This window comes from Sinocyclocheilus anshuiensis, unplaced genomic scaffold (genome assembly GCF_001515605.1).
Source record: "Sinocyclocheilus anshuiensis isolate Anshui unplaced genomic scaffold, SAMN03320099.WGS_v1.1 scaffold529, whole genome shotgun sequence".
NCBI classification, from domain to species: Eukaryota; Metazoa; Chordata; class Actinopteri; order Cypriniformes; family Cyprinidae; genus Sinocyclocheilus; species Sinocyclocheilus anshuiensis.
Window position 1 is genome coordinate 430,862 of NW_015540872.1, and position 26,378 is coordinate 457,239.

The 26,378-nt window shown below is 40.7% G+C and overlaps 1 protein-coding gene across 11 annotated transcripts in view; it reads left to right on the plus strand.

Annotated features, from left to right (window-relative positions):
• The window catches only part of sox6 (SRY-box transcription factor 6), a 166,644-nt gene that overhangs the window by 136,672 nt on the left and 3,594 nt on the right, over nucleotides 1–26,378 (plus strand). For 9 of the 11 annotated variants that reach the window (XM_016485751.1, XM_016485755.1, XM_016485756.1 and 6 more), the window contains 6 exons: nucleotides 3,920–4,069; nucleotides 6,008–6,185; nucleotides 6,806–6,993; nucleotides 17,552–17,657; nucleotides 23,939–24,112; nucleotides 25,633–25,849. In XM_016485751.1, the coding sequence (XP_016341237.1) occupies nucleotides 3,920–4,069; nucleotides 6,008–6,185; nucleotides 6,806–6,993; nucleotides 17,552–17,657; nucleotides 23,939–24,112; nucleotides 25,633–25,849 (1,013 nt within the window). The remainder of the gene's footprint in view (nucleotides 1–3,919; nucleotides 4,070–6,007; nucleotides 6,186–6,805; nucleotides 6,994–17,551; nucleotides 17,658–23,938; nucleotides 24,113–25,632; nucleotides 25,850–26,378) is intronic. The other 2 variants (XM_016485760.1, XM_016485759.1) reach the window with 2 other exon arrangements.

Sequence of the window (26,378 nt, forward strand, 5' to 3'; positions counted from 1 at the left end):
AAGCCCCCATTCCCCGAGCCACTCTCTCTCTCTAACTAAGCTGTATAGCAGCGAGTCATTTAATGCTCAAGTGGACAAAGGTATTACCTGAGTCACTGGGGTGGATCAGGCCTTTTCTCTGCAGGCCTTTCTGAAACCACATGCTGAGAGCAGCTCAACATCTCTGCCTCTCTTTTCCTTTAGCTCGCTTTTGGCCTCTCTCTTTCTCTCCAGCAACACTAGTGTTCTGTCCCCATCAGCTTCCATTTCCTCAGAGCCAGCAGCTTCAGTACACACTGTAATAGCTCTCCACTGTGTTAGATTGCTGCTTATACACCAGAGGCACTCATCTTTTGTTCCTCTTTTAAAGTATCAAAACCAATAATTACATTACATTATATTATATTTAATGGATGTTCGGGAAGTGTCATATAAAGATTTTATATTTATTATTGATATTTTTAATATTAATTTAAATATTTTATATTTATTACTTATATTTGAGAGGTTTTATTTATTAAATCTGTATACATATTTTGTACATATTATATATGTTTTTAAGTTTGATTGTTTTATTTTTTTTACAGTACTGTGCAAAAGTCACAAAAACATTTAAGTGTGCCAGTAGAAAGTATCTATTTGAGATTCCCAAACATTCTTTTTGCAAATATTGTTATAATTGAGAGAGATTTTTGTATGAACAAAGACTTCTACAACAGATGGTATGGCCCAAATGCACATGAAATATTGATTAGAGTTGAAATGCCTGTATTATATGAGAAATCATCAGAATGTGTTAAGTATTCCTGAGAAGACGATGCCCATGAAAATCCTTGTGAATATGTTATCTTTCACTGCTCATTTGTGAAACAGAAAGAGTGGAAGCTTAATTATTATAGCTAGATTTAAAGCATTAACAGACTCTGTTAACTCAGACTGAAGAATGATAAGATTGACCATGCTCAGCCTTTTAGTTTTGTGGGGCAGGGGGCATGGAGCCAGCTTGTCCCGGCTGCCCCACTCCCTATTCAGCCATTGACTTTCAGCATGACCCTCATTAGCGTTGGCCTTGTCTGCTGTGGAGACCCTGCAGTATGGCTGAAGGAGAGGCAGAGGAGGTCCAGTGGAGCCCTGCATTACATGCCCTTCAGACAGACTCCCACCACATCAGCACATCTCTCCTTTTGTCTATCTTCACACCTTTCAGCATCAAAACACATGACCTTAATACACAAGCCGCACTGTGCACAGCTCGATGTGACACATTTGCAAGCATCCTCTCCTTTCCTGCCCTTGACAATAAGAAGCTTGCTACGTGTCACACCTCTCCATTAGTATTTATTGTTTTTTTTTCCGCCTGTGTCTTTCTAGCGGACCGCTTTACTCGTAACCCTGTGGCTTTGACCCGTTAATCAGGCCTCACAAAAGGCAGTCTGACTGGCTCTAATTTGAAGCAAAAGCCAATTACGCTCTTTTTCCGGAACAATAAAGTTCTTCCCACGCAAGGTCAGAGTCCCTCTGCCCATCCACATCAGCAGAAGCAGCGCTGTTAACAAACATCTGTCCAGCAGACTGGGCCGAGGGCTTCCTTCTTGTTCACAAGCACACAAACTCACACGTACGTTCACTTACTACCTATAGAGAGAAAAAAGAATAGCGATTGTGTTTTTTGCTTTGCAGGACAAAGGCTTTCTGTTTACCAGGCTGGCGAGCTGCACTATCACTGTGTGAACCTAATCAGCCTGCCATTTTCGCTGTCCGTGTGCCGGCGCTTGCCCCAGGTCTCCCGCAGAAGAATGACCCCTTTGTGTGCCACTAATGTGCAAGCGTTTAACTTTGGTACCGGAGAGCATTTTAATGTTTATATCTCCTGATACATGTAGACACAAAGCGCTTTGTCTGGGCTCAGGTTTTTCTATGTGAGTGGCTGAGGTGGGGCAGGCCACTAATGCTGGTGCCACTTTTTCCATTTCAGACAAATGGAGTCCTTATGTAGCCCAGTAAGGAAAGGAAATGAGAGCAGAGAGAGGGCAAACACTCTGGGGTACATACGCATTCAGAAAAACCTCTATGGTTTTTTGGGGTTGAAAATACAAGGACTCTGAGGCTGTAAAAACATATGAATAATAGCACTGGGCCGCTATTTTTAGGGGAGACTGAAAAAATTTGGCTTAAATGTTGGCATTGTAGTTTTGGGTTTGGCTTATTCGTGTAAAATCATAAAGTGAGCAAAATATAGTACCGATCCGTCTGATTCATTAAAGGGTGATATTTTATCACTGAAACTTATGACAAAATAATTTTCTTTCATATTAACATGGTACATTGGGCTGTATTTTTACTGACTATTCTACTATTTTTACTGACTATCAGTATATACATTAGAAAAATAAATAAATAATAAAATATAGCCATATATATATATATGGCTGTTACCTATAAAATCACCATAAAAATAAAAAGTGGAGCTGTGTATAATGCACATGAAATCATAACACAGCTAGAACAGTGTTATTTTAATATTATTTACATAGCATTATAGTTTTTATTGATATTTTGAGTTCGCATTTATTTGTACATAAAATTTTGTAATTTTGTGGTTTTGCCATTTTTAGTTTTTATTCCCAGTTAGTAAATTTAGTGCTTCAACTTAACCATATTTCAAGTAGTTGTAAAGGCAGCATTTATAATTTAAGTTGTTTAGTTTAAGTTTTTTTGTTTTAATATTTATATTTTATTTCAGCTTTATTCGAATAACCCTGTCTTGGAATACACTTTAAATATTCGTCCCCTTCATGTTAGATTATACAGATCTCTACTGTCTCCAGTCTCTGTTTCAAGTCTTTGTTTCATGCACTTTCAATGTTTTCAGAGCTGATTTTATCCTCTTTTAACATTTACTGTATGTCCCGTGGCCTGGTGTGATTCCTCTTAATGTAAGAGACAAAAGACAATAAAAGCATTTACCTGCTCGCTAATCAATATTTGCCTGAGGGAAAGCAGCCGTGCATACATCTGTCTTCTCACTAGAGAGCTGAAAGGAAGTGTGATTGTTTTAAGCGTCTGTGAATAATACAACGTGCTAAAACAAATGTCAATATACAATGTTGTACAATTTGACATTCTAACCCAGGATTTTCTATTTAATTGTTCCTTTTGATCTAACACTGCTTTGTTTTTTTGAATGGTGCAGTTGTTATTTTTTGTTTTTTATTTTCTCTGCATGTTGTGTGGGTATTAGCAATCTGTTGAAATAAAAATCATTCCCAATAGGTTATGACAGTCACTCGGTCTCATAGCTGAAATCTAAACCTCTCCCGCACACTTTCTCTGCTCAGTTCTGATAAGTGATTGACATGCAGCACTTCAGCATGCTGAATGTGTACCGCTGGAAGGTTGCTGATATTAGCGAGCGTGTTGACCGTGAGCCAGTGAAAATAAGCAGAAGAATGTGAATTCTCTGTCAGGCTTCCTGTCTTATTGAATGTCTTTGATAGAGTGAGTAACTGAAACTCGACTACCTTGAGTTTGTGTAACTTTGGCAGGATGTGCGTTGCGCCATCGAAGGGGGAAGTTCAGGTGTCTGCGTAGCGACACGAAAAGGCGCCAATTAAAGTCGAAGGGGCTTACTTGAGGGAGCGAGGGGAAGGAAATCAGATCTTAGAAGCAGCTAGGCTTCAGTCTGCAAATTTTGCGTGATGAGTGGAAAGACGAGTGGCTCCAAGCCTCTTGTATGCGTGCCATTGCTGTGTGGTTTTTTGGGGCTGCTGTCTCTCCCTGGATCCAAGCTTTGATATACAGTTAGACCTTTGATGGAGCTCCTATGCCGGATGGAAAGGGAAAAAGCAATGCGAGGGAGAGAAGAAAAGAGAGAATAAAGGCTTTGAATGGTGTCTGGCTTTGGATGTTAACGCCTTGTGGGTTGTCTCCCTCCTTACAGCAACTCTACGCCGCCCAGCTGGCCAGCATGCAGGTCTCTCCAGGAGCCAAGATGCCTCTGCTGTCCCAGCCCCCCAATTCTACTGGGCCGATCTCCCCGTCTGGCTTGAAGAATGAAAAGAGGGCTTCAACCCCCCTGGCTCAAGTCAAGGTACGATCCCAGCCTGGTCTGGTGCGAATGGAGTAGTACTTGACCTAGTCTTCTCCGCTTCCTTGTTCACTAAACCAGCTATGGTAGGTACAGCAGCAAGTCGTTTCTCCTCTCGCTCCGAGCCCATCAATCTGTGCTGCTTTTACAAGGCACCCGCTCTCTCAAGCAGAACTCTGTGGACAGGGTTGCTATGGCTTTCCCTGCTCCTGGAGAGCAATTTTTGGAACACATGGTTTCTCATGACAGAGACTGGCCCACGTTTTCCTGCGTGTTACATTTAACTTGGACCGGACTAAGGCAATGACTTCAGAGGCACATAATCTAAATATATTGATGAGGCTACAATGATGTGATGACTGTCTTTTGTTTCTTTTATAAGATCAACACTCGCAGCATATAGCGCTTTTCCATCAGTCTTCACTGATATACATCATCATTTTGCTTTTTTGTGCTGCGACTGTAACCTAAAACACTTGCACATTTGGAAAAGTTTAGTTTAATATCACAATAGAACGGGGGTAAATCATTGAGGCAAACAGTAGTGTGTGCGTAGCACCCGCAATCCTCTTCAGTCGCTCAGCTAAGCTGTTCCTCCAGGGCTTTTGGAGCTCTGCCTTTGGAGAGAGCCGCCACATATCAACATCTCAGAGCATACGGTAAGATCCTTGGCAATTACACTGAGCCACAATTCAGAGTCGGACGGGCATTTTTAGACACTCTACTTGCCAACACGTGTTGTATGAGATACACTATGTTAATATTGATCAAAGATGTTACGTGATTGTTGCCCCGTTAACTCCCTATGTAGATATGCTGTGCTTAATTAGCTAGCAGTCTGTTTGTTTGTCTAGTTGAAACGTAATTGAACGACAAACTGTTATTGGCAGTCAGATTTGTAAAGAGATGGGGGCAGTCTCTGTATGTGGCCCATCTGTTTGGACAGTACAACACTGACAGTGAAATCTTTTTCTAGTCTACACAAGATGCATTAATATGATGAGATGCATTTTTAAAGTTCTGGATTGATGATGCAGTTTTGACACAAATTTTACCTTGTGTTTTAAGCATCAAGCTCTCTACTTTGGGCCGGGTAAGATTTTTTAATGTTTTTTAAAGTAAAAAAATATAGTAAAATAGTGATTTTGTGAAATATTATTACAATTTAAAATAGCTATTTTAATCTATTTTTAAAATGAAATTTATTCCTGTGATGAATTGTCAGCAGCAATTACTGCAGTCTTCAGTGTCATGTGATCCTTTAGAAATCATTGTAATATACTGATTTGGTGCTCAAGAAACATTTCTTCTTATTATCAATGTTTAACACATTTGTGCTTGTAAATAGTTTTGTGGAAACGGTGATAAATTTTTTAAGGATTCATTCAGAAATACATACTGTTACTTTTGATCAATTTGATGCATCCTTGCTGAATAAAATTCTTTAAAAAAATTAAAAATTAAATATAAAAAAAAAACTTTTGAACATTAGTGTATGTCCCTAAATATGAAACCGTAGAACACAAATTAGAGCTGTTCTTCCTATAGGGACCACATTTGGTCACCACAAAGACATCAGAACACACACACTTAATTGTAATACAACAGCAACAAGCTCTCTGGTCTGATTGCATTTGTTTGAAACAGGATGTATTAGCTGTTAACCGTTTCTCTTGGGCATGAGAGCAGGTGAAAAGATAAAGATGTGTGCTCGGAAAGAGAGGGTTTTAATTAACCCGAACAAAGCCTGGCTCTCACTGCATTGAGGAGCTACAGCATGGCACAAAGCCTGGCTATGAATACAGAACCCATGTCTTGGAGGAGTTGGACTAATTAGTCTACAGTAATAGCCTCTGGTGCATTGTCTTTTATGTAAGGTGGAAAGCATCTCTCTATAGGGCGTCCCTGTTTTAACAGAAGCTTTGTGTCTTTTATGTACAGGAGGAGGGAACGCAGCCTCTCAACCTCTCCGCTCGGCCCAAGACAGCTGAGCCCGTCAGATCCCCCACATCCCCGACACACATCCTCTTCCCTGGCAACAAGAGCAGCCCGAACAGCCTGTCCAAGAGCGGAGGCATCCCCAGCCCCATCGGAGGGATGGGCCGTGGCTCGTCTCTGGGTAAAACTGTAGATTTTGTCTGCTTTTAGAGTTCTGTGTAGTGAAATCTTTTATAATTATTAACATCCTCACAGCTGAGAGACTAATTGTATATTTCTGATTCTTTGTAGTGTGAAATCAGAGAGTGAACTTGACACACTCCCAACTCATAATCTCTTTTAGACCCTGCCATTTTAAAGAGTAACTGATGGCGTTGTTGTATATTTGTTTTCAAAGCTTGTACTTCATCTCTCATATTAAGATTTTTTTTTTGGAAGCTGCTACTAACAGTTACTAAAAACAGTCTTTCATTAAAACGGCACTGTGTTGTTGAGCAGTGCTCATTTCCCTCCTTCTCTTGGAGTTGGGCTTTGAACACAGGCTTGGTGTTTGTTTTTCTACTATTTCCGAGATTTAACTGCCATCCCGCCTCACCTCACTTTGATCCACTAATTACAGAAAGGCGACACACACTGAGATTGCTCCCTTAGTTTCCTGCTCCCCCCCCCACACATGGAGTCGGCCACACTTACAGTGCACACATGCAGACTGTACTCACAATACCTCCTATATTGTGTTTCACAATACGGCCCTAAGCATATGTGTATTTATATGTGAACCTGAACGATTTGTCTCTGCAGACATTCTGTCCAGCCTGAACTCAACAGCGCTGTTTGGAGATCAGGATGCAGTGATGAAGGCCATCCAGGAAGCGAGGAAGATGAGGGAGCAGATTCAGAGAGAGCAGTTTCAGCACCATCAGCAGGGAATGGAGGCCAAACTGTCCGCCCTCACCAGCATGGGCCTGAACAACTGCAGGGCTGATAAGGTGAGTGTGTTTGACTCCTGTAAAAAGTTTTGGAGTACTGCAAGGAATTTGAATTATGGAATCAGTTCGCTAATATCAAGTGTTTAAATCAGGCTATAACTTTTTTATTTTATTAAAAAAAATTATTAAATATATAACATTGATTTAATTGTTTTTTATTTTAACAGTGAAAATATTTCATAAACGTACCCTCTATCAACAACGCAGAGTCTTGCAGTTTTTTCTTTTAAGTTGTCAAACCATTCAGTCAAAGTCTTTTGAAATTCATATAGAAATACAAAACGCACACATATATATATATATATATATGATAAAATAAAATCCCAAAATATAATAAAATATTGTTTTGCAATAAAAATCCTTGCCAAAATTGCACAAAATATATACACTATAAATAAATAAATATTAAAAAATAAATTAAAAAATATTTGCAAATTAGACAACTTAACTAGTCGATTATAGTCATTACAATTAGATTTTCATAAAAACATTTTATGTGGGGCTATTTTTGATAAAGGCATAGTTTAAGAAATATGTTGCTCTTTATTTTATTGTTTTATTTATTATTAAAACCATTTGTGTATGCGAGTCATCAAAGTGATGAGATGACCTCAAAACCCAATTTTATTCATGCAATGTGCAATCAATACCAGATTCCATTGCAGAAGTAATATACCCAACACAACTGACTCTTGTTCCTGCCCCTTTTGCCTGAGGACACAACAACAGCCAAAACTCAAGGACTTAAGCCCACAGTGTTTTTTCGGACATGATCTTTAAAATCAGTCAAGGTCTTTGAAGCACATCCAGAGGAGTGCCTTTGATTAACATTGGCAGGGTAGATGGTGAATGTGTACGTGTGTGTGTGTTTGCATTTGTGAGCGAGGAGGACCATCGCGGTCCTCTGGTGCCTGGCCTGTGTGGGTTCAAACTGTGATGTCTCTGCCCAATTAAAGCAAACAGGCAGCCCTCTTCAGCCCCTGGTGTGGGACAGGCCCACTTTGTACCGGGAGCAAGCATTCTCTCAGGGATTCCTTTTAAAAATATCTTCAATCAATGAGTCAATCAAGGAGCAGAAAAACAGACACCACTACCATCTGATTGATGCGATATTGCCAGTTGGCTGAGATGCAGGCAGGAACTGGGAGTGGAGGCTCATTAATTTTTCAGCACCTGATTACTTTCAACCAGCATCTTAAAGTAGGTCAATGTATATGTAAAAAAGTAGAGGGACTATTTTTCAATTAACTTAGAAGTCAGGGCGAAAGACGTGCCCCAATGTGGGTGGCATCGGAGGAAACTGAGACCACAACACGTCCTCGATAAAGTCAGATATCGCGTTTTTATATTATTGCTGCTTTTCATAGCAATTTACAGTACCTCTTTACTGCTCAGGAAGGCATTGTGGGGGTCATAATCCTGTTTTCTCAAACACAATGCCCGACTCTAAGCCATTATAAATGGAGATATCACCTAAGTCAGTGCATTACGCGCCATTCTTTTGAGATTTCGCACTCTTTGTTCGTGTTTGGAGGTGGATGCGGTATGTGAACATGCAGCCATCACCTGTGGCTGTCTCCCTCCCTCCTTTTTTCCCCATTTTACCTTCACCAGCCTCAACTCATCCACTCCTTCCCTCTCTACCTCCCAAAATTGCTCTGGGGTTAGCTCATGGTCAGCCAAACGCGAGAATATGCCGCTACATGACATGAATGTTGCTCCGACAATGGCTGAAAAGGCACGTTTGTCAACAGGCAGCACACACCTACAGCTGCATTGTTCTTAGCAGGCCAAGCTTAATGCTTTTTTTCTCCTCCTCTTTTGTCTGGCTTGGGTTTTGTCTTCGCACGATTGTAAGGCCCTGCCTTTTCACATGGTTATTTGGGCATTTCGGCTTAGGTGAGCTTTGTGTGTTTTTGGGGAGGAAATCAGTTCTGTTTCTCTCCACCTTCTTCCCCCCAGAGAAAAAGACATTAAGCTTGTGGCTAAATGTGTTTTCCCTAAAGGTCTTTGATGTAAGGGCAAGGTATTTCTGGGCAGCCAGCGGTGCAAAGAAAGGGGCAGAGGAGGGAAGGACAAATAATAATTAGGTGCTCTATCAGTGTGAAAATATGACTGGTATGTTTGGGTTATCATTGTTGCTATAGGTTACAGAGCACATCACAAAGACTCCCTCGTTTTTTGAAGTATCATTTGCAAAGACTTTCTCTTTCTCTATGCCTTTTTTTCCTTCTGAGTTGCTTCCCTATCGGAGAATGTAAGTTTATGACCTTAAAATACGATGGAAGAAAATGGCAGGCCTCTTTTGTACTGTAGTCTCGCTCAGAAGCCTGTGCATCTGATGATATCATAAAGGCAACTTCACCTCAGTCTGTTGCTAAGCCAAACAGAAGTATTGATGTCGCAAACAACCAGAGGCTAAACAGAAAGCTGTATTTTCCTCATCATATGTTCCATATGTCTCTGAAGTTCAAATGAATGAGACTGAGCAGACATTCATTATTTTCGGCGTAATATGAAGAATGTTCCTCATTGCTCAATTTTGTTGGTAGGGCTGATTTAAAATTGTGATCAAATGAATTACGTGATAATCTGATTTATTGAATAAGAAATATCAGTATTTGCTGATAAAGCAATACTTTTCAGACAGCATTACTTTGGCAAATACAAAATAATTCAATAGTATTCAATGGTTTGAAATTAATGTTTCATTTAGGTTATTTTTATTTCGTTTTCTTGTGACTTAGGGACCGTTTACATGCATTTTGTCTGCAATATTTGAATAGTAGTTTCATTATTTTAACTCACATTAAAAACTGACATTATTGGCTTTATCTTTCATTTTTTTTCATCTCACCTTTAATTAGTTTTAATTTAGTATTTTTTAAACCTTTGGAAAAAATCTATCTAGTTGTTTTGGAACGCCAGGACACATTCTCCTCTCAGCTCCTCGCTCATCTTGCATAGTTAACGTATAGGTTGGGGACATGATTAATATCTTGTATTTTTTATTATTATTATTATTATTAATAATTAATTGACAGGCCTAACTGTTTCATGTCATCCTAGAATAGTTCATTGATACAGTTGCAACGTTAAGGCCCCAGTAATGCCCTCTAGCAATGTGTTTCTGAGGGGACACTTTACATGTCATGGGAAGAGCTACTACAGCCATGTGCAAAACGGTAATGAACCGCCCACTGTATATCACCCAGCGCTGCCAGCAGTCAGACAGTTGGCCCGTGCCAGCTGCTCGCGCCTGACGGACGAAAAAAATGCCTCTAAGTGTTCTAGATAAAAGCTTTCACTTTGGTCAGTTTCAGAATATTAATATTTCAGCACATCGCCTCACCTGACATAAATACTGAACGCCCTTTAATAACTGCCTTCCAGTCTGCTGTTTGGAAGTTTATCATAGTGAAAGCTTACGTGGAAGATTCTGGAAAGGTAACATAAATGGGATTAAGGAGAGGTTAAAATCATCTACTGGGGCTGTTGGTGGGGGATATTAAATATTGATTTATCCCGGTGTAACGACTGAGCTGAAGAGTGAGGCTAAGTGCTGCTTACAGATGGATCAATTCATCTTTTAATATAAAGTGTGTCCGTAGAACACAATGGAATGACCTGCATCCCTTTTTCTCTCGCACTGAGCCATTTCTCTCTCTCTCTCTGAGATGGAAGAGCCGTCTCCTTTGAGTCTCCTGTCTTTTAGGTGCTTGTGTAAAATATTCATGTTTTAGTGTTTGCTTGCTGGTTTTCTATTTGTCTTTTTTCCCCTTTGATGTCCCGTCAGTAAAAGAAAGCTTTTATGGGACCTCCAACAATTAGCTTTTTTTTCAAATATTTATTTGAAGTATGATTGTCTACTGAGCACAGTTATTCTATTTTATTATTTATTATACTTTTTTTCCCCTGGAAAGCACACTTGAATTGTACATTTCTTGATCCGTTTTATGCACTAGTTTTAAACTACTTTGTTTGCTTTTACATTTTCAAATTGAATTTCACAAGCCACCTAATAATGAGGTTCCACTCTGGAAAGAGCCCAGATTTTGATTTCAGATATTTCGCCCTTGCTAATAACCTACTTTTCGACAGATGTTGCAGTCCGACGGGGCCTGGTGGGGAGATAAAATATATTCTTGTGCTGACACTTCCCAAACTGGAATCAAAGGGTGAAAGGCCAGTGTATTAACCTATTGAGCATCCGCCGGCCTCCCTGCCCCCTCCTCTCACCTACATTATTGATGAGTGGAATATTCACTTTTCTCAAATCCCAGAGCACAGGGCCACAAACATTTAAATGGAGCTTTGCTCACTCTCCTCGAAATTCTCACCCCCTACTTTTAGACCCGAAGCCAATGTTTGCTCTCGTTCCCTCCCCTCGTGTGAGTGTTAGGGGTCTATTCACGCTTCCCTTTACAAAGACTTGGGGTATAATCTTGTCTGGTCTGCAGCCCTGGAAGCAATTTTCTACCCCTTTTTCTGTTGCTGTCTTGGAACTTGCCAGCATAGGTTATTTTTGGCCGCAAAGTAAATCCTGCCATACATGGCTTTGGCCGTCCAAAATTTGATTATATTCTGAACTCAAGCACTGCCCATAGCCAGCAAGTGCCATTGTTGAGTATTGCTTACATTAATTCTTTGTTCCATTTGTTTGGCTATATAAATAGCGCCTTTTTCGGCAATGCGTGAGGGCGGACGCACATCTCGGGATAGTTCTAAAACAACGGCATGCACTTACTCTTCCGTTTTTTCTCTCTTAGGTAAGACATGACTGAAGCTCAGCTGATTTTACACTGTGGTTGCATAAAATCACACAAATGGCCAAAACAGGGCACTCATTCAAAAATGCAACAAGGCCTTATACTCCAGACCTGCGAGGCTCTGCTTACGCCAGATACCCCGCAACAAAGAATAGGCTACAATGGGTCATTTATGTGCCACCATATTGGGACAGAACTCCTCCGAACAGGTGCATAAAGAAGCCTCTGTCTCCCAGAGCATGCGATTCAGAGTGTCCATTATTGTAAATAGATTGTGTGATAAGAGCAGAAAAAGCAAGGTCCGTCTTAACAGATCCTTGAGGACCTAGTGAACAGTTCAGGGTCATTTAAAACCCTGAAAACCCATTAAAAAAATCCAGATCCGATGATCTCAATGCAGCAGGATAGAAAAACAGCGCTGCAGAGTTTATTTTACAGCCGATGGATGGACACGTTTAAAATGCTTCATTTCCCCCGTGATGTCAAAAGGTCAGATGTTGTGTGTACATTTCTCAGTTTTATAAGCGAGCGAGTTGTCGGTTTAACATGGTTATGGTTTCATCTGGGATGTTTAGAAAAAAAGTCTATACGGAAATGTCAGTATTCTCTCATGTCAGTGTTTTCAGATGAAGTGTTTCTGCAAGGTAAAAAAAAATATCAAGGATTGGATGCCTACCAATGGAGGGAGGTCGCAGCCTCAGACGCGTTCTGCCAGCACCCGCTCTGGGAGCCTACAAGCATGGACTACTGCTCGAGTATAAAAACAAGCGACCGCATGAAAGGAACTCTGGGCTCGGCGCACAACTGCATGTGCTTTAGACTAAACGTTTCAAAACTACCAACTACTGAAAAAGCTGCACAATTATAAATAACATTGTGATTGGTTACTGCAGGAATTGAAAGCAGATGAGGGGTGAAATAGACATGCGCTGCTGGGCCTTACTCTCAATACAGAAGACTGAAGCAACCTACACCATGTATACACACAGTCAGAACTCATTGTAATAGGCTTTTAAAGCCTCCCTTTATTTCCTCTATCTCTTGGATCTCTCAGCCAGGTGTGGAACTGACAGAACACTCTGTATTCTCAGCATTCAGAATCCAGGCAAGGACATGGAACAAACGGTTATTCACTTGACCATTGTGTTTTTTCTTATATTTTTTACCAGGTTATGATATTAGCCGGGGCGACAGTAAAGGCAGATTGCTAAGTCGACAAAGGCTGATCTTTGGTTGCCTCACAATTGGCATTATCTAGACCCGGCTGGAACAATTCAAGGCCATATGGCTGAAGCCGGGCTATTTTTACCAGAGGAAAAACGTCACTCTATGGCAGTGTGATGCGTAAGTACAGGGTAGACACTAGCACAATGCGTTCCAGCCCGAAATACACGAAATCTGCGGGCAGCGCTGCTGTCCTCAGGCACATGTTCTGCGGCCGGCCTGATTAAAGCCCTCTCCGCTGCGCTGACATGGGCTCCTCGCTCTGGCTCCCCTCCAGATGTTCAGAAGTTCCACCAGCCTTGCCATCGGCCCTTCTGTGTTATTACTTCACCATGCAACCCTCCTCCGTCGAAACAAAATGCATTCTGTAACCGAATTTGAGGATGGAGGGGAAAAAAGTGGATAGTGGAAGGGAGATTATTGTGGGTGTCTTTTTCCACTTCAGCTTAGGACTGTGCGGTTATAATTTTAGATGTGGGAATGAAGGGCTGCATGCTGAACTCATTTGAGGGAAGGGCCAGCCGTGCGCCAGAGAGGTCGTGGTTAGCATGGGAGGGGCACAACGTGTACCATGACATCTTTTCTTTTTTGCATTGTTTCCGGTTTTCATTCCCCTAACCGCCCTTTCCCTTTCTCCTTCTCTCTGTACTTGCGGAGACTCTGAGCTCCTGCCATCTCACTGCCGTAATGCACATTATAAATATCCTTTATAGCACAATGGTTGCAGAGATCTGCTAGTGAGCATTTGCCTGGCTGGACGGTCCTTTTTCAGGATGGTACACACCCTTTACTGCTCTTCTGTGGCAAAGTGATCAGTAAAAATTTAATGACACCATAAAATAATAAAAATGCCTTTGATTTATCACGGCGCTTGATGCAGACAGTAGTAAAGACGCTGTAGACCGATTTCTTTTTCGAGTCTTCAAACAAAAAGCCTGATGTTATGCATATAAATGATTTCTCTCGATAATGCTATGATATAAATTACGCAAGTTACAACCAATAAGTATATAAAACATAGTATATTAAATTTAATGGAAATTCATTGTGCGATGTTTGAAGGTGTGCACATCGCTTTTTTTGTTCGTATTCACTTTCTCAGTTACAGACTCCGTAATGTGCACTGTAAACAGTGTCACTGTCTCGTGTGGATATCAGCACTTCCTAGGCATGAATGAACTCTCTACCTCACTCCATTAAGTTAGACCCGAGACACTGAAGTGTCTAATCTTGTTTTCAAGTACAATAGCTCCCGTCTGGCTCATTCTTTAATTATTGTTCTGGAAAATGAGAGTTTAGCGCCTAAAGCGTTTTTAATGAAACTCAGTGATTGATGCCCCTTGTTCCCCAAACTGATGTTTAATGATCATGACTTTATAAAAGGAGTTGATTGATCAGAGAGAGCTAACAGAGTGGGGAGGAGGGGACGAAACAAGCAAGTAATTTATAACCCCCCCACACGCACACACTCTGCAGTTGTTGAGCCCTTCCCCAGTGGACAGTCCACGGCGCATCGGCCATCGCTCGTGCGACTAATCGCACATCAGTCAATTTGTCATTGGGTGCTGCGCCTCTTTCATTAAGTGCAATAATGTGGTCTGGTGATGAATACAGCAGCGTAGGAGGCTTCACACGGAGCGTGGCACACCGAGCTAGCGCTCCAACTTATCTTTACAAAGCCGCCTGAGCCCAGCGGGAACCGCTACATATGTCATAATTAGAAAACACTTAAATAAGCAAGGCAGAGTCAAGACAGGCAGCTCTTAATGACAGGCCATAAGCAGATAGTGGTTAATTGTACATCAGGATCACTCAGATGGCCATAAATAATGATTGTTCCATCAAGCATGGTGGTGGGAAATTGCGGCACTCTCTCTGTACAGCTCTTCTTTCTGTCCCTCTGCTTGTGCTGTGTTTTCTGAGTAATAGTAATAGTTTTCAGAAGAAAAAAGTCGGTAACAGATACTTGGATTTATTTTTTTGGGGCAAGTAGGCAAATAAAAGATAATTTGGAAATTTTTTAATGAATCAATTTGTGGCAGCTTAAAACAGCGTTTATTGTTTATTGTTTAAGGCCTGCTTTCAGTGGACAGCAATAGCGCAACGTTATTTGAGGTGAATAAAAGTGCTGCATTTTATAAATAATGAACATTACCATTTAAAGGTTTTGGATTTGTAAGAATTTTAAATTTTTTTAAAAAGGTCTTATATGCTCACTGCATATATTGGCTGCATTTATTTGAACAAAAATACAGTAAACAGTAACATTTTGAAATACGAGTTAAATAATTATTTTCTCTTTTAATTTATTCCTGCAAAGCTGAATTTTCAGAAGCCATTACTGTTGTCTTCAGTGTCACATGATCCTTAAGAAATCATTCTAATATGCTGATTTGGTGCTTAAGAAACATTCTTATAATTATCAATGTCGAAAACTACTGTACTACTTAATATTTTATAAAGACTATAATCATTTTTCTTCAGGATTCTGAATATAAAGTTCAAAAGAGCATCGTTGATTTGACATAGAAACCTTTAGTAACATTAGAAATGTTTTTACTGTCACTTTCGATCAAGTTAATGCGTCCTTGCTGAATAAACGTTTTTTTTTTTGTTGTTTAAAAAAAAAAAAAAAAAAATCTAACAGACTCCAAACTTTTAAACAGCAGTGTTTATTTCTATAAATATTGAAATTGTAAATTGAAAAATAATTACAATATTCTATAATGGGCCTAACTGACATAGAAAAAAGGCATGTTTGTGCTGTAAGAATTACTTCATTTAAATATTTACAGGGCTAGTTAAGTGCATTTAAAACCTTTTTAAACCTGATTGCAGGTGCTTAGTGAACGCAGGTTTTTATGCTGAAATACCTCACACAAACGTGCCTGAACTGTTTAGTGAATTTGCCCCTCAGTGATAATAAAGTCTGTTTCTAGTGACAACAGCAATAAGCACAGAATCATCCCAAGTAATCCACTATTGTCATGAGCTATTGACAAGTTGAGCCGGAGTGATAATCTTTTGCCGTGTGAAGAGCTTCCTCACTCCACGGACTCCCCAGTGGCAAAAAGAAAAGAAAACAAACAAACGAGCAAAACGGCCAAAGCAGCGCGGCTGAAAGATTAATGTGTACGTCGGTATCGGTGTCTATGTCTGTGGCAGGGGAGCTGTTAGCATTGTGTTGGGAGGCCGCCCGAGTGTCTGTTCAAACTGTGTGTGATAGGCATTCTCTAAAGAAAAGACAATTCAAGCACACCTTTTGCCTGAGATTGAACGCACACGCTGGGAGAAGAACAAATGCTCTGGGGCCGACTCACCATAACTCGCTTTGCTTTTAGCATCTTTCTGCCCTGTTCGGAGGGGGGAGAGATTACTTGTATCATGCCGAGTCAAAGTGTCCATCTCCTCCTCGAGTCTTTGGAGAGAGTGAGACGGGCCTCCACTAATGCCCTGCTGCACTCACGGCAGAACTAGGTCATTTAACAATGGGCCCGAGCAGCGGTCGGCCCTCTTCCTCTGCATAATGCATTAAGTCTAATGTGCTGCAACCATTCAGGAGGGCCCCCCAAAAGCTGTTATTTTATTCTGTAAATGCACACGGACATGACATTTAATATTGTCGCACGGGCGAGGAATGACATGGGTTTATTGTGCATCAAGTGCGACATGATGCCAAGTTTAATCTGAACAGAAAGCAACACGACAAAAGGGAAAACACGGCGTGTTCCTCTGAGCATGAGCCTTGAATAAATGATAGACAGGGAGCTCAAGGCAGCAGAGACAGGGGCATGTACTGCAAAGATTAGAGGGCGGAAAAGAAAAAAAAATAAACTGAACATTTCACTGGAGGTCCCAGACTGCATTGTGTGCTCTTTTTAGTAGAGTGTTCCAGACTCTTATCGGTACAAGTCCCTGCAGATGAAGACAGTAAGAGACTACAGCTGTGATAAAGACGACTTGACTTGGGCCCGTCAAAATGCATGCGAAGAGCATGTGTGTCCTACAGGGTCGTGTGCCATTCAGTATTAAATTCGAAGTGCCTTTTAAATTTTTGAAGTGTAATTTAACAAAATACAATTAACATCAAGTGACATTTAAAGAAATTAAATTAAACTGCTATAAATGTAGTTTTTAATAATCCATTGCATTTATTTAAATAAAAATAGAAATTTGTATGTAGTATAAATATAATGGATATTTATTTGTGTGTCTGTGTGCATATACAGTGCATACACATAAAATAATCAAATTAAATAATTATAAGAATAATAATTAAGGAATAAAAATAATAATAAGTAGTAGTAGTAATTTGCTACATTTATTAAATTAATTATTTAATGTTATGGTCATTTTACCATTGTGGAAAAACACATCATTTCCCAGACTGCTCTAATTTAAGCAACATGCAGCAGGCTAGTTTCATGTTGAGTCAAGACCTAAATTAATGCAATTTTCTTAATCACACATTTGAGTATGCAATGTGGTGCATAAAGGCAAACCACTAAATATCTGTAGCCAGGAAGCTGTAGTATCTGAACACAAATGTTCTGTCATTTTTGCAGGAGAGGTCTCATTATGATAACCTGGGCCATCACCTGGGCAAACTAGGCGAGGATGGGAAGATTGGTCACAGAGTCATCGACCTCACCAGGCCAGAGGATTTCGAGGGTAAGTATCTATTTGTAGTGTTTGAAAACATAACGTGACTGCTCACAAATTCTGTGCTTTGCACCCTTGCAGAGCATTGCCATATATCTAATGCTGCTTGCTGCTTGACTACAGTGAGGAATGAGGTCAGGTACAGTTCAGTCAGAGGATCAGACTGACTGGATTCCACGGTTGCTTGGCCAGTGTCAGGGAAAGTTGATGGGGTAATGCAGTGTGCATGGCTGTATTTAAAGTTTTAGTTCTTGATGACAAAGTGATGGGACAATGCTGGCCCTCCTCTAGAACCAGACTGTTGCCACAGCTCATGTTTGATGTGCTGGGTGTGGAGATGTAAATGCTGATAGAACTTATATGACAAGGTGTCAGCTCCTTTTGTCACCCTGTTCATAAACAGTACGCTTGTATGTGCCAGTGTTTTTTTCGGTGTAAAATATTTGTAACAGCTCCCATGGAAATCTACAGCCAATATATGGAGAAATAAAAACATTTTAATTCAAGTTTCATATAATTATGGGTATTATCTTTAAAAAGAGGCCTTGAGGTAACAGGCACAATAGATTTTTTTTTTTTTTTTGTAAGATGATCAGCCTCGCATAACTCTTGTTTGTTTATGAGCTTTCTAAAACATAAATTATTTATTTTGGCTGGGTAGTATTCAAATCTGTAAATAGAGGTTTAGAGATGCAGTTTTTCTGGTCTGGCATGATCTGATCTGATCCATCTCCATCTTCCCACAAACACATCGAGATGAAGGATGTGAATGGCATTTTATGATGATACGCCCCACATTAAATAGTCTCTTTTACAAGCAGAATGTGTTTACCCGTTGGGAGTGTTTACTTGTGTGTTTTTGTGTTTAGAGCCTTTTTCGATAGACCAAGTCAAACAAATTCCATTCCTCTCCCTGAACATTTGAGGAATGTACGCACCGTGTATGTGATACCTACGCTTAAAAAAAGGCAACCCTTCATCCTGTTTATTTGCCACTAGTCTTTGTTTTATTACACTGCTCTGTTCAGAAGCTGTGGGGCTTCATCAGTATAAGCTAGCTATTTTTAATGCACTTTAAATGATTTATCAGCTAAGTAGGAAACTACCATTTGAGAATTAAATTTCTTGACGCTTTAACAAGGCAAACAGACTCATGCAGTAACTGCCACGGAGAGCAGAGGAAAATTACTGAGTGGGTCCGTAACGGCCGCATGCCTCCTTGTACAGAGGTCCTGCCTGCTGAAAAGACACGTTATATTGGAAAAGGCTTGGGGTGTAAAACAGCTCTCTGTCACTGCTGTAACTCGCAGAAAGATTTAGGTTGCTTGAACTAATATTTGCAAAGCATGCAGCAACCAAATTAACAGCTGCCAAAGTTCTAACGAGAGAGAGGCCGTTGGAAAATAACGGCGGGGTATGGAAATAGATAGAATTTCCTTCATTTCGCAAAAAGCCACGAGCCACATGCATCAGCTCACCGCAAAGTCATTAGGTCTTTTTAAGCTCAGATGAAAAACATTAACTAATACCACAAAAGGCTTTAGTATGGCCCCTTTGTTCATTCACATATGGCAGCGTATGAGTTTTGTTTGCCGAACTTGTCGGGTCGTGCGTGTGTTTAAACTATCTCTGTCAGGCGGGGGTCTTAGCAGAACAAAGGGTGTGTTGAGAGATTCCAGGGGCAGGAAGTTGAGGTAATATCAGCACGCTTTTCAGACAATGCCGGCCAAAATGAACGTTGGCCAGGATTGATTACCTGCTTGACTTTGTAATCTCTGAGCTATGTTAATGCTGTATTATTTATGCATATGGTTAAATTGTGGCAAGGTTATTGCTGAATTATTATAGACTAGCAATCTGAGGTTCACTGCAGTCAAAGCAAAGGAACCATTCATTCATTCAATCGTTAGACGATCATTTTATAAAGGAGTATGATAAACGGCACCATGTTATGTCATAATATGAACACAAGGATCTAATGCAAGGATCTACACTACTCTGTAAGATTTGTGTTTTTTATATATTTTTTTAAAGAAGTCTTGTATGGCCATCAAGGCTGCATTTATTTGATCAATGCAATTCACCGCGCTCTCCCAGCTGGTTAGGTGCCAAGACCTGAAAGGTTGGTCTGCACTCTAAAATCTTTTATTTGAGTTAAAAAACTGTCTGCCTTCGTCAGTGTGACAGTTCTTTGTTTCTCAATGATTCTATAGTAAAAGACAAACATCAGGTGAGCATAATTAATCAATCCACAGATCCTCCAATTTAACATTAAAGTCTAATTAATTGGAACAATAGCACATCCGGCAAAAAATAAACAGTTATTTGATCAAAAATACAGAAAAACAGTAATATTGTGAAATATTATTACAGTTTTAAATAACTGTTTTCTATTTTTATTAATTTTAATATGTAATTTATTCTTGTAATGGCAAAGCAAAGTTTTCAGCAGCCATTATTCCAGTCTTCAGTGTCACATGATTCTTCAGAAATTATTCTAATATGCTAATATGCTTTTGTGGAAATCGGGTTTTTTTTCAGGATTTTTGGGTGAATAGAAAGTTCAAAATAACAGCATTTATTTCAAAGAGAAATCTTCTGTAACATCATACATGTTACTGTTTTTACTGTTTTACTGTCTTTACTGTTACTTTTGACCAATTCAGTGTGTCCTTGCTGAATAAATATAATTAAATAAATATTACTGTTCTCAGCTTTGCCCAAAGAAAAAAGACACATTGTCAGATATAAATTCATGTAGTATAATATAAAGTCAAGACAAATAAACTACCAATTTTTAGATATAAACTTATAATTGCAAGAATTAATATTACCTTTTTATTTTATTATTATTATTATTATTTCTGAGTTTGAAATCCATAGATAAAAACCTATAGTTTTATCACACTCATGTGTGTGTCTTGTGTATGTTTGTGTTTTCCCAGCATTCCCATTGCCGGTTCTTTATCCAGTTTTACAGTCTCTATAGTGTGCACGTCAGCCCAGGACTCCTTTCATTGAAATGGTGTACTGCGAAAAGGAATTTAGCATGGCCCTCTTCAAGACCTTACAACATCCAGGGCGAGAGGCATGAGAAACAATAGCTTCAAGAAACATGCACTAACAAGTCACACTTTTGTCCGTATATACTCTCTCAAACACACACAGAGTAGAATTCCAAATATCCAGCTGGGTGCAACTCAACAATTGGCATGTTAAAGTGGTGGGCTTAAATCACATGTAAGTTTTAATGGTTTAATTAGCGAAATATGAGTGCTGACATGAACGGGAGAGCTGAGCATTGTGTCATATCTGTCTGTGCGCGTTAGGAGAGACTCCCATTGTCAGCGCTAAATACCTTTGCAGAAAGGAGTCCACAGAGGGCCTGGCAGGTTTGCGTGATTGTTGCTTGTTTCTCCAAGCGGATTCTTGTGTGACAGTCTGTGTGTGCCCTCAGAACAAAAGGCTAGCTGCAGCGAGAGCCTGAGAGGCTCAGCCTTTTGGCTCCGTTCTGCGTACTGTCAAGTCTGGGCCTGTTGTAGGCAGGTGTGCTGGGCCGAGAGGCCCCTTTCCCTCATACGCTTCGACGCGAGCGCTCTCTCTCTTTCTCTGTAATTCATACAGTCCCCCTCTGCTCTCCCTCCTGTTCACCGGGAGAGACAAATTAAATAGAGATTCTTGTATCGCTCTGTCATGTTGGGCACCGGGTCTCATAAATCACAATAAAGTCGATTAGAAGCCTCCTGCTGTCTTGTCCCACCTCCCTCACGCACCTCAGGGGGTCTCCCATGGCATCCCGAAACATCTGCATTTATTTACACAATAACACACCTAACTAGGTGCTTCCTAAAAGAGCCACACAGGGGGAAAAACGTCAATTAATGATAATTTGTAAATGTCAGAAGCATGTAAGCTTTCTTATTAAACAACAACAAGCCATGAAAAAAGCAGAGGGTTTTAAATTGCATGTTGTAGATGCGGGGTGACGTCGCGCGAGCCGACATTGCCAACTCTTTGGCTGCTTTTGATTAAGGCACATCATGATTGCAATGGGGGGGGGGGGCACGGACCACCCGTGTCTGCGAACGGGGCTCTGTGCCAGGGGCCGCCGCTCATCTCGTCCCAGCACTCTGTAAGTCGGCACTCATTCCTGCGGTCCGCTCAAATGACTGAGAGCGCTGAGTCTGTGTCTGCTGACGCACTACAGCAACAACAGGGCATGAGATGATTATTGCAACCAACCCCGGTTACTCTCGCCCTCTCTCAGCAAAACAGAAAAATGAATCCGATCTGCAATTTAAAAGTCCAGCTACTGGTTTCCTGCATGTAAGCTGCTCACCTCTGCCTATATCTGCATGCATGCCAGTATATAAATTGCTGAATCAGTGTCAGTGGTAAAGTAATGGCACGGGGCAAATCGTAAATTAGAGCTGGCCATCCACACGGTCGTGTCTGGGCGAGGTAGCCGAGCGAGCGAGCTGGAGTTGGCAAGGTAATGAATGCCTTCATCTGGCCCCAGCAGTCAGCAGATTGCCCAGCGTTGATGGATACTGTCAGCCCTACGCCGCACTACATTTCATTGCACAATAAACATGGCTGTCAAAGCCAAACAAAGTGAAATCAATTTATCCTGCACGGTGAGCGCATGCTAAATGAATTTAATGTACTGTGCGGGGAACGCCGTCGCCGTATAATCCCAACGGAAGGGGCTGGGACGAGGCGGCTGCTTGTAGTGCAACAAAGTTGTGGAGAGGCAAAATCAGAGAGACCCTGACTGATGCACCATGACTGTGTGGATCTGGGCAGCCAGATAAACAGCAGCCCTTTCTGGATTATTATGATTGTTAAACATGACATGTGTAAATGGATCTTTTGGGCCCTGTGGGCAAAGCCGTTCTGCCCAGCAGGGCCTGGAGGATAGAGCCTCCTGCTGGCTGCCTGAAACTTAGACTCTGCCTCTTTCTCTCTCCGGGCCCCAGTGTGGCACGAGTGTGTGTGTGTGTGTGTATGCATAGAGAAGGTAGCTCTTCGACATTGCCTATTTTCCTGCTCCTCCTCCTTTGAGCAACGCTCTGCCCTCGGAATAGTCTCGGTATCCCGGTGCTTTAATAGCGGTGTAGTGCCAAGATCCATTACTAAGCTGGAGTTTTTATTTTGTTTATCAACACCAGTGATAATAGAAATCAAAAGCAGGTACAGTGTGCCAAGACTTGAAGTTTCAGGGTCCTAATGAATACACATCACATGTGGATGATGAAATATCCATGACTGATTCCAAGCCTTCTTATCCAGTTTTTGGATCATTAAAGATGTATCGTAGCATATGGGAAGGCTTTTTTTGTTTGTTTGTTTTATTTTTCAAGCCTTGTTTATCAACATGTTTTTGTTTGTTGAAATATTCATACCGCTTTTATTTAATTCTTTCACATCTTACATATAAAAGGAAGCAAATGCGCATGCCAACAGAATCATTTTCACTCTGCTGTAAAGTTAAATACAGAAACTGGGGGACACACATGCTGATTGTGAATGGCCTGATTGAGGAGTTACACTCCTTCAAGTCTGTTCAAGTTGCACTCACACCAGGCCGCATTCACTAACTCTAGTGTGTGAAACCTGTGATCATTTAAATACAGAAACCTAGTTTTTATTTATTTTCTTTTTTTTACCATCCCATGTTTAACCACTAGGTCTGCCCTTTGTCAGACTCTGTACGTGTTAGCACATTGAAAGCAATCACATGGAGATATATGTTTTGTCAGGACATTGGCACTGAACCTCCTCCTACTTTTACCTCCCTTACGCAAACACCCTTGTGCCACATTTGTTATTCAGAGCATTACCGTTATTACTCATAGCAGGAGAAACATTACGACAGTCATCCAGAAATGTACGGCAGTTCGAATGTACGAACGCTGCGACCCAGACAAAATATTTAAAAGGCATTATAGTCAGGGTCCTCCTCGTCTGGTTTGAGCTAGTTTTCACTCATCAGGAGTTCCTTGACCAACAATGCCGTCCTGTTCTACACTCCAAAACATGGGCTTGTCCCATCCAGTTCTGGGATGGGCAGCCTGGAGTATAAGATACAGCTGCAGGCCTCTTGGGATCCCCAAACCCAGCTTCTCTGGTTCAGCTCCATTCACTCTGATGTGCTGACGGATGCCCTGCACTACTAAGTTGATTAACGGTTTGCACCCGCTCTCTCCTTCTTGCTCTGGTGTTCCTAGGGTGTAAGGAACTGAATGGCTCTGCAGATAAACCACATCAGTATTATTGTTGGCCAACAGGAGGCGCCAGCTCTACCGAGGCACGGGTCTACAGGGAACCCCGGGGAAGGAACAGCAACGAACCTCACATCAAACGGCCCATGAACGCCTTCATGGTCTGGGCCAAAGATGGGCGCCGCAAAATCCTTCAGGCCTTCCCAGACATGCACAACTCCAACATCAGCAAAATCTTGGGTAAGTCAAAGCCCCCAAATCAATCACGACCAGCAGCCATGGCCGTCTGCATTAGCCTTTCCGTTTTCATTTGGGATTACGCCATGCTCCATAAGAATAAACTGAACTGGTATCCAGGGAACTATTGTAGAGTGCTTCAGAAACTGTTGAAAATGTCTTTGCTTGTTTTGGATCACGTTAACCCAATAGTCTTTTTTAACACAGCCGTTTAAACAGTCATTCTAACTTATTGAAATGACTTTACTTTCCTTCAAAGTAACTACTCAAGGAATCATTGTCATTAGCTAAGTTTCTATCCAAGTTCTGAAATAATTATTAGCCCCCCAAAAAAGTGGAATATTGTGAAATCGATTGCGAAATAAGAAGCATTTCTATCCCTTGAATTCAAGAAAACAAAGTCATTGCTTCCAGGAAATTGGCAAAAAAAAAAATAGCAATAGAAAATTTGTTGAGACTCGAAAGCAAAGTCACATGACATTTGCTGATGTGCGTGTATTAAATGTGTTTTAATTCAGAATTTTGAAATGAACTGAACCTCTGTTGAGGTAAAGGGAGGGTCTGTTTTTACCAATTGTTTTGGACCAAAACCAAGACTTACAAGACTAAAATATAGCTGAATTGGACCATTAAGAAAGGCTGAGTGTTATGTTCATTGACTAGACATTTCAGCATATAGTACACCGGACCTTGAATTGCACAAAATATGCAAATGAATATCGCCAAGGCAGTTTCTCCCCTCTTAGCAATCGATAGACAAGCATCTCAGCATTACAAAGCTACTAAGCAAAATGTATGCTGTGAATAAGGTGTTCAGGCTATTACCACACCTGCCTAATCTTCTTTTGCAAGTAATTCCACACAACTCAATGCATCTCAAACAGATGAGCATGGTTAAACTTGATGGCTTGATGCCCGCAGGAGCAGCTCAATTAGATGGATTTAGTGGCTGTCACGTGGGCAGTGTTTGTCATGAAAAATGACAGGGCTAAATGGGTCTTGTCCCCCAGTCCAGAGAGTCAATAGATCACAGCAACTAAAAGACCCGTCAGCCCGGACGTTTCTGAAGACTGGAGATATTTACTAGCCTGTTGTTTTCACTAATGCAGAAACGGTAACAGTAATGCAGTTACCCTCCATTCTCAAAAGCAGTGCTTGCCTCAGAATAATGTGGTTATTTTGTTTACATTGTTTTTTAAGCTCATCTTGTCTCTAAATGTACAAATACACTTAAATATCATTATTTATTTTATTAATTGTATTAAAATATATTGAATTCATAAATGTTTTTATAATAAACTAAAATTGTAAAATGTAGTTAAAAGTCATTCTTTCTCCATTAAAAACACCGTTTTATTAATTTTATTAAATTGTATTTAATTTATATATATATATAAAGTTTAAAATAAAATGTAGTTATACAATATGATTAAAAGTCATTCTTTCTCCAAAAATAAATAATAAATACATACAAATCCGCAATGATCATTTCTCACTTCTAACTTCTGTACTGTGGTCAACAGGATCTCGCTGGAAGTCCATGACGAACCAGGAGAAACAACCGTTTTATGAAGAGCAGGCACGGCTCAGCAAGATCCACCTGGAGAAGTATCCCAACTACAAGTACAAGCCCCGGCCCAAGCGCACCTGCATCATCGACGGCAAGAAGCTGCGCATAGGCGAGTACAAGCAGATGATGAGGTCGAGGAGGCAGGAAATGAGGCAGTTCTTCACTGTGGGGTAGGTGCACGGTGGAAAAAACGGCACGAACAATAGCAAGCGGCCGTCCAAGATGCCCTGCCCTCTGTTAAAGCCCTATACGCTGTTCATAAAGCCAGCTTAGAGCTCTCACAATAGGCAGGTAATGACTCCATACCGTGTGCCAACTCCTGGTGTACTGTAAAGCCAGTGACCCTATAATCAGGTTGACTGGAGTAATTTAACCACTTAGCTCATTTGTCACGTTATATGGCCCTCGCACTTAATTTTAATATACGCTTCAAAGCAAAGCGAACGCAGCCTTTTGTTGCCTACATGCTCCCTTTGTGATTATATGCTGTGGTAAATTAATTTTTTCTCGGAGAAGGGGAAATGCACTATATGGCCCTGGGTTGAATCCCATTGACAAAAGAGTATTTTCTTTCAGCTGCCTGAAAGTAGTGGTTTATCACATTTAGACGGTAACAGAGGGCAGCGGGACTCACATAGCCATTATTTTAGGATATTAGAGTCGAGTATGAATGTAGAGAGGGCTGAAGGGCAGATGTTT